This window comes from Erinaceus europaeus, chromosome 2, assembly GCF_950295315.1.
Source record: "Erinaceus europaeus chromosome 2, mEriEur2.1, whole genome shotgun sequence".
Classification (NCBI taxonomy): domain Eukaryota; kingdom Metazoa; phylum Chordata; class Mammalia; order Eulipotyphla; family Erinaceidae; genus Erinaceus; species Erinaceus europaeus.
The window spans coordinates 21,697,974-21,711,989 of record NC_080163.1 but is presented as its reverse complement, the minus strand read 5'-3'; the positions used below and the strand labels follow the sequence as shown (position 1 = coordinate 21,711,989).

Below are 14,016 nucleotides of genomic sequence, written 5' to 3'. Positions count from 1 at the left end.
CAGAGTGAGAAAATACAAGCAACAGCAACCACACTGGCTTTAACATTTTATTCTCATTTCACTACAGAAATATTGACCTGGACAGAGCTTTCATTACCTTGGCAATGAAATAATCCCAGATACTGAGCTCAGGTGGGATGAACTTCTCTTTGACATTCAATGACTCCTGGTTTACTGTTGATGAGGAAGAAGTCTGTGGAGTGGATTCTCTGCAAGACATTTTGGATGTTCTAAAACGTTTGTTCTGTTTCTCTCCTTCTTCTACCAGTGAAGAAACTAGAAGGAACAAAATAAAATAAGTAAAATCTTCATTTCACCTGTCTTTAATTAAAATACAAGGTTATCTATTAATTGAGCACATGCACAAAATAGGTATTATTCACATGATGCTAAGAAAATAGGTAAAGAAACAGGGCAAAAATCTGGAGAGCAAGAACTGCTTTAATCTCAACTACTCTCTCAATCTATGAATGCTGACTCATTGTGCTAGATAGTAAGATGTAGAATCTGCCTATAAAAGAGTAATTTAGCTATGTCACTGACAGGAAGTTTCCTATATTCTTTGTTTTGTTTTTATCATGCAAGAAATTATAGTATGCCAATGTGAATTACAAGAAACTGTTGTTTTCGACGGGCTGGCTTCACAGGTGGGTAACAGACGACCAGGGACTCATGGTTGAGCTGTAGGCAGTATCTCTTTATTCATGCAGGACGCAGCACAATCTAAGCTGAGCTAAGCTAAACTAAACTAAAGTACCCTAAAACTCACAATGCTGTCTTTATATAAACTTGCCAAGTAGGGTGGAAACAGGATGTGACATAAAAGAGGGTGGAGAGAAAAGTGACTGGTGAAAATCAGAGCGTGACAAGGAGAGGGGGCGGAGCAGATAAGAATTCTACCACTAAACCACCAATGCCCTGGAGGGAAGGTGGTGCTTGTTAACAGAGGTTATGTAAATAGAATACAGTGTTATATAAATAGAATAGTGTGTTAAGCAGAGGGGATTAAACCAAATGAAACAGAAGGGGTTTTTAAAAGCATACCAACAGGAAACAACAGATGAAATTCATAGTAAAAATTTGCCATTTTATCTATATAGAAACTATATACTCACTAAAAATATAAAAATTCAGACAGTGTAACTACAAAACTGATAGACTTTTAGAAAGGTGTGAAAATAGAATTTACGTGTCAATAGAATCACAAAGGAAAGAAAATATAGTGTTTTTTAGTTTAATCACTAAAATTGTTCTTTCTTTCTTTCCTTTTTTTTTTTTTTTTTGCTTCTAGGGTTATTGCTGGGGCTCGGTGCCTTCACAAGTCCACTGCTCTTGGAGGCTATTTTTCCCTTTTGTTGCCCTTGTTGTTTTATCACTATTGTGGTTATTATTGTTGTTGCTATTGACGTCATTGTTGTCGGATAGGACAGAGAGAAATCGAGAGGGGAGGGGAAGACAGAGAGGGAGAAAGAGAGACACCTGCAGACCTTCTTCATGGCTTGTGAAGCGACCCCCCTGTAGGAGGGGAGCTGGGGCCTTGAACTGGGATCCTTGCGCTGGTCCTTGTGCTTTGTGTCATGTGCGCTTAACCCACTGCGTGACCGCCTAACCCCCTAAAATTGTTATTTTTTTTTAGATAGAGACAGAGAAGGCAGAGAGGCTGAAAGAGAGTAAAAAAAGAACAAAGCTTCCATCAATGATGTGGGAGCTGGGTTCAAACCTGGCTTCTGCATATGGTAGAGCAATGCACTAAGCAAATGAGCTATTTCACCAGCCCATAACTTCTAAATATTGAACAGTGAGTCGGTACTCTCCCAATATTCTACCTTTGAGGACTAAGGATATTACTGTAGAAAAACAGGCTTTGTAAATCTTTATTCAATATTAAATCACAAAATGTACATCACCATTATAGGGTAAAGGGTTTACTGGACAGATATGGTTTAGTAGACAAAACAGCTCCACATTACGGCATACCAATAGCAGACTTTAATGGTTCCAATGAGAATTCACTTACCATTCACAGGGATACAAACATTTTAACTGTAATCCAATAGTGTTTTATCACTTAAAGCAACTCAGCTTGCATAAACATGCATGCTCATGCATTCTATCAAGCTGCAGCCAAACTGAGTTTAACACTGTAATTTAGTTATAAAAAAAAAAAATCAAGTTACATAATACTAGTATTCTAAGAGACTGCTAAGAGGTGGTGTGACTATTATACCTTTCAAATGATTTAAAAAGGAAATGTCTCATAATATGTCCATTTTCCCTGTGCTTTTCTCAATAACTGATAATCATGTTGCTAACATATCTGCTACATACACCTACATAAATTCTAAACCCTAAACAGTGGTGTTTACCAAGTGCTTATCAAGTAAAACAATCAGATATTAAAGTGCATTTTACTTTTAAAGACTGACGCTTAAGTGTGAGATAAATTTACCACTTGAACATTTTCATTTTATTTAGACTATTAAGAGGTTTATGAATATAATGTTAAAGTGGTCTCTGGAAAAGGAAACTTAAGACCAGTGCTGAATTTACTCATTTTGCCAAAATTGTAATTTCATGAAAAAGCTGTGTTTTAATATAAAACATGAGGATTTGTAAAGAAAGAACATATTTGAAAGTACAGCCTGTGAACCCAGAAACCTGACATAAAAACCCAAGAAACTAACTGCTTTGGGGCAGGAAGATATTCATCAACTGTACACTCTTGGCCAGGGAGGTCTTAGAGCATATGCTTTGTATGTACATGGCCCTGAGTTCTAGCCCAGCATAAGAACAAAGTTGCACTGCTATCTGTTTCTATCTCTCGTGTGCAAACTCTCTAAAAATTAAATGAAATACACAGGCTCAATTCAATACATACAATTAGCATCAAAGATACTTTTGATGGACAGGGACAACAGGGAGTGAAAAACATGTCTACAGTACTGAATGATGGAATACTTGCAATGTTATGCTACCAAGCAAGTATCACTCCCTACATACAACCCAACTGTATTATTCATTATCAAGGGGGGAAATGGCTACTTTAATAGTAACATAAGAAAAAAAAAAATCAGTACTAGGGAACATTTAAAAGATCAGAGGTTACTAAACAAAGTTTTACTTAAATTTAAAATGTAAGTTTCAGCAGGGGAGTCGGCGGTAGTGCAGCGAGTTAAGCGTACACGGTGTAAAGTGCAAAGCACAAGGACCAGCGTAAGGATCCCAGTTCCAGGCCCCAGCTCCCCATCTGCAGGGGAGTCACTTCACAGGCTGTGAAGCAGGTCTGCAGGTGTCTCACTTACTCTCCCCCTCTCTGTCTTCCCCTCCTCTCTCCATTTCTCTCTGTTCTATCTAACAACGATGACATCAATAACAACTACAACAACAATAAAAAACAAGGGCAAAAAAGGGAAAATACATACATACATACGCACACACATAACACATATAAGTTTCAGGAGGTACACTGTTTTGAACCTTTAATTTTAACACCAAAATTTAGAGGCAGGAAAGATGGTAAATAACTTCCCTTTTCATCCAAATCACTTTATTAGGAAAAAACAATGGTTTATAAAGCAATGTTGTTCTAAGTACAGTTTTTTATCTCCCTGTGTTAGGTGTCCATGCACCATTCCCACCACCATTCTTCACCTTCTTGTGCTGGATTCTCCTCACCACTAACTTTTCCCCACCCCCCACCCCCCTTATAGTCTTTAGCTCCAATGTTTCAGACCATAGCTAGTCTCAGTTTCACCCTGTAACTTCTGGTATTAATCAAGATGGTAAATATGGTTTTATTTTATTTAAGGTTTTTTCATTTATTCCCTTTTGTTGCCCTTGTTTTTTATTGTTGTAGTTATTATTGTTGTTGTTATTGATGTTGTTGTTGGATAGGACAGAGAGAAATGAAAAGAGGGGGTAAGACAGAGAGGGGGAAAGAAAGATAGACACCTGCAGATCTGATTCACCACCTGTGAAGCGACTCCCCTGTAGGTGGGGAGCCGGGTGCTTGAACTGGGATCCTTATGCCAGTCCTTGAGGTTTAGTGCCACCTGCACTTAACCACTGTGCTACCACCTGACTCCCGGGTAAATATGGCTTTAAAGAGAAAGTAAAATAAATATGGAGAAGATAAAAATCAAGTAAGTATAAGATAGGTTTCAAGTCTCATCCTTGCTTGCTATAAGACCCTTCAGTGTAATTCCATCCTTTAGCAAAGACTTCCAGAAAAAACTGAGCAGTACAAACATATGTGAAAATTAAGTATAAAATAAATTCTCAGACTTATATGTAAAATGTGATTTTACAAATGTTCTTCAAGGATTAAAAAAAAAAGAGGGAAAAAACAGCACAGAAGTTTAAGGAGCAGTATATATCTCAAGTGCTTCTGTTGTTTAAATTTTTTTATCTTTATTTATTGGGCAGAGACAGTCAGAAATCAAAAGGGAAGGGTGATGAAGATGGAGAAAGACAAAGAAAGCCCTGCTTCACCACTTGTGAAGTTTTTCACCTGCTGGTGGGGCCTGGGGGCTTAAACCTGAGTCCTTGTGCATTATAACATGTATACTCAAGCAGGTGCACTACCACCCATCCCCCCTATTCTTCAAATAATATTAAAGATAGGAAAAAAAAAGGTGACAGGTGGTACAAGCCATATTTTATAAAGTAGGCTCTTAAGAACTCCCTAAGACCATTATTTCACAGTACCTTGTATCTGCTTAATATATATTCATAAAAATTATCCAACAAATATCTTACTAGAGAAATGACCTGTCTAAAAACCACTGAGCAATAAAATTTCTCCAAGGTAACTGGTATTCAAAACAATTCATGAGAATATGGAAAGAAAACACTATAACTTCTACTTAGATTTATTTTTTTTAAAAAAATCTTTATTTTGAACAGAGACAGAGAGAAATTGTGAGAGGAGGGTGATATAGTGGGGAAGAGAGACAGAGAGACACCTGCAGCCCTGTTTCACCACTCGTGAAGCTTTCCCCCTGCAGGTGGGGACCAGGGGCTTGAACCCGGATACTTACACACTGTAATGTGTGTGCTTAACCAGGTGTGCCACCGCCTGGCCCCTAGATTTACTCTTAATAAGTAAAAGGGAGCAGATGAAATAGGAGGAAAAGGGTGAGTGAGAGGAGAGGGAACTGAGGAGTAGAGAGGTGGAAAAGAACACAGGGAAAATGAAAAGGCACAAGGGGAAGGAAGAAATCAGGTCAGGGAGAGAAAAGGGAAATGAACTGGTGTGTGTATGGGAGAAAATAAATTTGTCAACGTTTTAATATTATGGTCAACAATACCACATTTCCTTATGAGTATACATATACTGAGGACTTGCTTGAACAAGTGTTGTGAACAGGATTACACAATTTAAAAAAGTGGTGATAACTGCTACTTTTTATTATAGTCACAATATGACTTTGTCTCTACGAGTTCAACTAAGCTTATGTAAAAAACAGCAGAGCATAAATACATGAAATTCAGTAGTAAGAATGAATTTTACTTTTCAGTATTTATACTACAATTATAACAGCCATGACAGATTGTCCATCCTTGTTCTTGAGGATATTAAGTGAGATAAGCCAGTAACAAAAAACAATAAATACTGTAGCATGATTCTCCTATCTACAGTAGTCAAGTTAACAGAGTGGGCAGTGGTGCACCTGCTAAGAACACACATTACCATGCCTAAGGACCAGGGTTCAAGCCTCCAGACTCTGCAAGTAATATTTACGCCAGAGCGGAAGCTACAAGTGGTGGAGTAGTGCCACAGTAATGCAGGGGTCTCTTTCTCTCCTTCTATGTTTCTGTCTCTATTAGGAAAAAAGAAAAGGCCAATGGGAGAGGTGGAATCATCATCATGCAGGTACTGAGACCCACTGATAACTCTGGTGGCAAAATAAATAAATATTAATAAAGTAGTCAAATTCATGAAAACTGAAAGAGAATGGTGACTACCAGGGAGAGGAACTTGGGCAAAGGGAGAATCTTATGTACTGAGTTTGGAGTTTTGAGTTTATAAATAGTTTTTTAAAAAAGTTGCAACTTTGTTTTACAACACATTCATACATGTAACACTACTGTGCACAAATCATTAATACTGTATATGCTATGTTTTTTTTTTATATAACATAAAGTCAGAACTGAGAGAATAAAGCTATTTTGGTGCAGCACTTAGGACTCCAAGGAACACTAGAAAAGGACGTTAAGATGAAGCTGAAGAGGTTTCATTTCTATTAAAGTTCATTTTTTCCTTTTCATCATGCTTTAGCAGAGAAAAGTAGGAAACTTATCAGAAATAATTTATAGCTGTGTAACTTCTTTTATCTGTTATGCTTTCTCTACTCTTGCTATGTTAAAAATCTGCTGTATCGATTGGAAGTATGGACCGTCCAGTCAACGCCCATGTTCAGCGGGGAAGCAATTACAGAAGCCAGACCTTCTACCTTCTGCAACCCTCAATGACCCTTGGTCCATGTTCCCAGAGGGATAGAGAATGGGAAAGCTATCAGGGGTGGGGGTGGGTTATGGAGATTGGGTGGTGGGAATTGTGTGGAGTTGTACCCCTCCTACCTTATGTTTTTGTTCATTAATCCTTTCTTAAATAAAAACTTAAAAAAAAAATCTGCTGTATCTAGAAGTTATGAAATGAATAGAGATAACTCTTTTTAAACTTTGAATATAGTTATATTATATAACCTGGGGGTAAGGAAATGAATAAATGAACAAACTGTCCAAGTACTCAAACAAAAATGACTACTCTTTTCCAGTAGAAGTAGTTAGATTGTTAATTAGAAGCCAATTGAAAGTATTTAGACTTTAAATTTAACTTATGCTAACAAGGCAATTTTGTTTTATATTTTAAGTACTAAGCCTGGTCTTACATTTTCTGGTTAAGAAATCTTGCTATTTTGCTACAGGGACAACACAATGGAAGTGATAATACTAAATAATCATTTTTCTATAAGGAATTTTATGGGAAAGAAGCAAAATGTGTATTTTCTGATCAAATTTAGCATAATCAGATGCCAAAAGCATGTTTTCACATACCTACAACATCACTAGCACAGTCAATAAATAAAAAAAAAAACACATGGTTACCACAAAACTCATTTTTATTTTATTTCCCTTAACTTGGAGACGAGTCAAGTCATTTACAATAACTTCATCAGGATAAAAACAAAATTCACAGAGAAAAATTCCTTATAATAGCAAATACAAAATGCAATAAAAAACAAAGTATGGATTTCTAACTGTTTTTAGGAAGAAAGTAATTTGTTTGAAAATTGCTACTATTTACTTGAATGACTACTTTAAAAACTAACCATAACAGAGACAGAGAGATAGTTCACCAGTTAGGGTACATGTTTTGCCACGCATGAGTCCCGGGCTCAAGCCCTGGCCTCGCACAGGAAGCTCTGCCACAGCATTATCTTTCACTGTTGAAGTTGTGTATGTGAACTGCAGCTATACATACACACATACTCTAATCGTCACAAAATAAGTTAGAACTTCATAAACATACACCCACATGGCAGCTTCATTTACCAAAAGTAGTTTCTTATTGTACCAGGCTTATCACAGGGGAATGGTGCCTGTTGATGAATCTACTGCTCCAGCTCACCTTTTTTTTTTTTTTTTTTGATAAGAGACAAAAGCTGAGAGGGAGGGAAAAAGAGAGACTTCTGCAACACTGCATCAGTGCTGGTGAAGCTTCCCCTAGCAAATGCGGGTGAGGGGGGCTTGAACCTTAATCCTCGCCCATGGTAATGTGTACATTCAACTGAGTGTGTCATCACCCAGTCCTACAAAAACTAAATTCTCACAGCTTTGGAGTTGTCACAGTGGTAGAAAGTGCTCCTCTTAGCAGGTATAAAATTCCAAAAATGATGCTGTGTGCTATAGTTCTTTTTCTCATATCATTAATAAATAAAATCTTCATTAACATATGATGTAGCACACATACATTTAAAAACAAAATACTGTTTTTTTGCTTATATTTATGTTAATTATACTGACATGTCAAAATAAATTAATAAATATCATCCATCCTTTTTATTTTATTACAAAGCTCAAGTTTAGATTTAAAGATTAAATTATAGTCAATTTAAATTTCACACTGCTAACAGCATTAGTGTACTAAATGTATAATAAGCATATATAGATAAATTCAGTTCAAGTGGCCATTATTACAAAGAAATTTAAAATCAGACTTTATACCAGAACAAGGAAAACAAATGATAAGTTCCAGTTCCCCTCATAATACTAACTATATGAATGCCCTTATTAGAAGACAGATTTTAGGGATCTGAAGTACATACTTCATTTTTGATACATAATAATTTGGCACCGATTAGGCTGTCAGGTAAAGAAGGTACCCTACCTACATTTATCAGTTGGTCTGGATAAATTTAAACATACACACACACACACACACACACACACACACATATATATTCAAGACAAATTTTTCTTTTTTCTTAATTGAGGCAGAAAGAATTAAAGAAGGAGAAGAAGAAGGAGACAATGAAGCTTCCTCCAGTGTGGTGAGGGACAGATTCAAACCTGGGCCACACACATGACAAAGCAGCAAACTTTAGTTCATCCAAGTGAACTATTTCACTGATCCTGTGTCTAATCTTGTAAATGAAAATACCTTTTTCTCCTAGACAACTACATATATTGAATATTAAGTCCAATGTAAATAATTGTGATTTGATCAGCAGCAATTCAAACGTGCATGGTTGTTTACCTACAACCTAAAGGTTATCAAGCTGCCAGGCTCCACTATTTGGATCATATTTTCAAAGACTGAAATTTTATGACTTTGCCTTAGGCTGACAGGCCTCTTTCTCCTACCACTCCTGTTCCTTATCATGGATGACTTTCTATTCTCAGATTCTCTTTCTTATTGTCAGTTGATCTACTTCACAGGACTGTTTCTAATTACTATTCCTGTCTTTATCAGCCACCGTCTTCAAGCCTTCCCATTTCATTCTATTTTTCTACTTCTTCCTTTTTAAAACAGATTAGATTTGGAACCAAAACACTTTATTTCCTCTTGGATTTTTGAAAGAAAGCTTTTCTTTAGCTAAATATTGATTATGTACGGTTTAGTGTAGTAAAAGAATAAAGAACACATTCCAAGGCAACTTCCATAATAAGTTAGTGCTTTCTATTTTTCATCTGTGTAAAAAAATAAAGCACAAATAATCATTACTCTTCAATAATTTTTAAAGAATGATATAAAAATATTTTCTAAAATCAGAAAAACCAAAATTACCATGTGATACTAAACTACAAATAAATAAACAGGCACAAAAATTGAATATTTTTTCAAGTAAAGAAAGCTTAGTGTTATAATCTTTATACAAGTATATATTGTTTCAATATTACTAAGCTTAGAAAAATAGAAATAGTTGATTAAAATATTTACTTTTCATGGTATCATGAACACTTAGAAATCCAAAACCCCTAATGGCCAGAGTCATAAAATGCAAAATATAAAGCAGCCTCATTTGAAATATTTTTTCAGTCTCAAGCCATAGTCTGACTTAACATGATCAGCTGAGATATTTCTTTACTTCTACATATTCATAAGTATGTTAAAGCCTTATGGGCAGAAAATACCAAACAAAGAATTTAAAAGTACTAATTTCTAACATGCTAATCATTGTTTTAAGTCAACAATATGGCTTGATTTAAAGGAAATTCCTTAGGTACCTATTGTAAATGCCAAACAAAATAAAACTCCCACATTAGACCCCAGCCCATCCAAAACAACACAAAGCAAGCTGAACTGTAATGGCCTATTTCTAAAGCTATTATCTTGCCTGCAAGACTGGGAGGGCTATGAGAACTGATGGTTGAAAGAGCTTTGGAAAAGCCCACACATTCCATGGAGAATACCACTACCTGGTGGGGGTTAGGCATAGCAAAGTGCCTTCCTGCCAAAGAAAGAAGAGAGAATTCTGTATTTGGGTCAGAACAAAAAACCAGTGTTACAGTATATTCCAAAAAGTAAGATTTCATAAAGTCACATTAGATGGTTCTACTCACCGGTGCAAGAATACCTTAATAATTAGAAACTGCACCAGAAACTTGGAACTAGATTTTCACTATAAAACTACTTGTTCATGCTTTTAAGATAATGATATGAAAACAAGAAACAAGTATAAATTAAAATGTAATCACTGTTGAGAGAATTATCACTCAGATGAATAAATGAAGTTTCAGCTTAAGAAAAAAAAAAAAAGAGGTAAACTAACCTTGTAAAGTTTTTGAGTGTATCTGTTCTTTGCTGGGAATATGTGCCCCTCCACCAAATGTAGCAGACCACATTTTTTCATTTAGAGGATGAGCTACAATCCGAAACAGTTCATTACTCGAATGTGTTGCCAAGCCATGGATGAAGAGACTAAGATACACGGCTGTGAGGATTTCACAGAGCAAGACTGTAAGCCCTGACTGAGCTTCCTCGCCCGAAGAATTCAAAAGTCGAATTAGAGAAGTTATTCCTAGAATGAGAAAAACAAAAAGCTGATAATCAATATAAGAAAATGAAAGATGAACTTTAAAAAAAAATTGTGTCACTGTGGCTTTACTACTCCTGGCTAACTTTTTTTCAGCTAGAAATAGAGAGACAGAAAGAGATATCATAGCTTCCAAACTTTCACCAGTGCCATAATACTCCCTCATGGTAGACTGGGGTCTTGGACCTGGGCCAAAGGCATGGCTAAAGAGATAACTTTTCAGTATGTTATTATGCTGGTCCTATGTTTTTTATTATGAAAAATAAACAAACTAGAACTATTTCATCAGGACTTTTCTTCTCTATACTCAAAGAGTTATAGAGGATAGTATAGTATAGTTAATGCATGAATGCTGAACTACTTTTTTCAATTTAGAGACACACTGAAAATCTGTAACCCAAGTCAAACCTAGCAGATTAAAAATGTCATAGCAAATTTAAAAAAAATTAATTTTATTTATTTTCCCTTTTGTTGGCCATTTTAATTGTTGTTGTAGTTGTTTGTTGATGTCGTTGTTGTTGGATAGGATAGAGAGAAATGGAGAGAGGAGGGGAAGACAGAGAAAAAGACAGACATCTGCAGACACCTGCAGACCTGCTTCACCGCTTGTAAAGTGACTCCCCTGAAGGTAGAGAGCCACGGGCTCAAATCAGGATCCATACTCTGGTCCTTGTGCTTCGCGCCAAGTGCGCTTAACCTGCTATGCTACCGCTGACTCCCCATAGCAAATGTTTTCATCATGACAAAAGCAAAATTACACAAACTGATACAAAAATACAATGTTATTTTGACATAATGATCAAGGAAATACTAAAGTAGGCACACTATTTATAATGAATAATGAACTGGCATCAGTTATTTATCAATGAGTACCAAAGAGAAACCAAAAATTTTTCTCATATACAGTCAACTAAGACAAAAAAAAAAATCTTTATATAAGGTTTCTATACCTGGCCATTGGGCTGGTGATGTATTTGGAGTTACTGCTTCATCTAAACTTCCTGTTTTCAAGGAATGCCGATGAGGAATAAGTACTGTCTGATACACCATTCCAGTAAACTGATTAGTTTGTAATGAACTAAGGGAAGAAATGTTTAAATAATAATGAGCTATAATTATGTACAATAGCAGCAGTGTAGTAATAATATACAATTAATGTCACAATATTTTCATATTTTAGATAAAAGCCACTACAGAGAGATAGAAACAGCCTGGAGAAGCAATTACAGAAGCCAGACATTTCACCTTCTGCTCCCCATAAAGAATTTGGTCCATACTTCTAGAGAGAGATTAAGAACAGGAAAGCTTCCAAAAGAGGACATGAAATTCTGGTGGTGGGAACTGTGTGAAATTTTATTCCTGTTATTTTACAATCTTGTTAATCATTATTAAATCACTAATTTAAAAAATTCAGGATACTTTTAGTATACATTTTTGTTTATTAGTCAATCTATTAATTACATGAAAGTTATGCAATTTATAGTCCACTGAAATAGTAAAGTGTTCTTTTTTTTTTTTTTGCCTCCAGGTTTATTGTCGGGGCTCAGTGCCTGCAATATGAATCCACTGCTCCTGGAGGCCATTTTTTCCCTTTTGTTACCCTGGTTGTTTTACCATTGTTGTGGTCATTATTATCTTTGTTATTGATGTCATCGTTGTTGGACAGGACAGAGAGAAGTGGAGAGAGGAGGGGAAAACAGAAAGATAGACACCTGCAGACCTGCCTCACCGCCTGTGAAGCGACTCCCCTGCAGGTGGGGAACCGGGGACTCGAACCGGGATCCTTACACTGGCCCTTGCGCTTTGCGCCACGTGCGCTTAACCCACTGTGCTACCACCCAACCCCCAGTAAAGTGTTCTTTAAGTGGATATATACACTTTTATTTTTCTTGTTGTCAGTGGAGCTGCATCACTCCAGGACAACTATTCCGGACAGTGAAAGAGACAGAGAGGGAATAAACACCACATCATCATAATATCCTTAATGCCATAGCTCTCCCATTTCACCTTAGTCACAAAGCAGGCACCTTTCCAGCTGAACTAATTGCTAGCCCAATGCACACATTTTAACATGAAACACATGCAGTAGGTCTCAAGCATATTTTGTAAAAGACCGAGTATGTGCAAATGAAAAAAGCTTAACTACTGTTTGTCCTAAGTATCAAGCTTCTATATGGCACTTTAAAACAAGTTTATCTGGTTGAAAGTGAATTTAGGTTTGATTCACTATTTAATGGGCAGTCTAATCGACCTCAGGATAAGGTACATTAGATTTATGCATAACATACCAGGTACATAATAATGTAAAATAGGTTTGTGGTAGTGGATGATAGCTCACCAGATGGAGCACAGGCTTTATGGTGCATGAAGCCCTAGGTGTGAGTCCTAGTACCATGTGAGTATAACATCAACAATGTCAGGGGGAGTACCACTGGTGCTAAGTAGGTCTGTGGAAATGTTAAGATCAGAATATGCTGATGAAGTTAAAGCCACACTTATTAAGAAAGGGGACAGTCCGCAAAAAAAAAAAAAAAAAAAAAGGGAACAACTCAGAGGACCAGGAGGAAACTGAGTTGAATCTATCTTGGCAGTACACATCGCAGTAATAAACTAAGGTAATCCAGAGCAGAATTCAAACATATTAAATGAGCAAACAAAAATCAAGATGAAGGAAGACTGTCATAAAGACACAACAAACTCAGTAAAAGATCCTATCTAACTATATCAGGAACAATAAGGATAGTGAAAGAGGCTGAAAAATCAAGATGTAAAGATACACTAGGGAAAGAAAGAAACAGGCTGGGGGTATGGATCCACCTGCCAATGCCCATGTCCAGCAGAGAAGCAAATGCAGAAGCCAGACTTTCCACCTTATGTACCCTGTAAAGAATTTTGATCCATACTCCCAGAGGGTAAGTATTAGAGGAAGATGACCAGAGAACTCTGAACTCTATCAGGACCCACAGAGATGAGGAATAAAAAAAGGGGGGGGGATTTATTGAACCAAAGTAAAAGACTTTGGGGTGGGTAGAGGGGAGAGTACAGGTCCAAAATGAATGACAGAGGACCTAGTGGGGATTATATTGATATGTGGAAAAATGAGAAATGTTATGCATGTACAAACTACTGTATTTACTGTTGAATGTAAAAAATTAATCCCCTAATAAAGAACTTAAAAAAGGGGGGGCAAGACACTCAGAAGTAGTAGGTGTGACTTAGAAAGGAAGAGAGGTTAGGTTGTAATCGGCAGATGCAATATTATTTGATATGGATTGGGAGAGGCATACGGGAAAGTGGGCCCTATACAATGATTCTAAGACTGGGGGAAGTAGAGGCTCTATAGTGGAGATGTGAGGTTCCTGCTGTCTTAGGGTTCAAAAAGACAATCGATAGTTAATGTTATCATCACATTATTTGGTAATTGGGTTAACTTTGAAAAGTCCTTTTGTTAGGGTTTGCTGTACAGTACCCAGTA

At 36.5% G+C, this 14,016-nt stretch overlaps 1 protein-coding gene across 1 annotated transcript in view; it reads right to left on the bottom strand.

The window, feature by feature from the left end:
* Nucleotides 1-14,016, bottom strand: part of DMXL1 (Dmx like 1) — a 142,879-nt gene that overhangs the window by 45,399 nt on the left and 83,464 nt on the right. Inside the window, 3 exon segments of the mRNA XM_060171294.1 lie at nt 98-276; nt 10,278-10,526; nt 11,492-11,619. Of these exon segments, the coding sequence (XP_060027277.1) occupies nt 98-276; nt 10,278-10,526; nt 11,492-11,619 (556 nt within the window).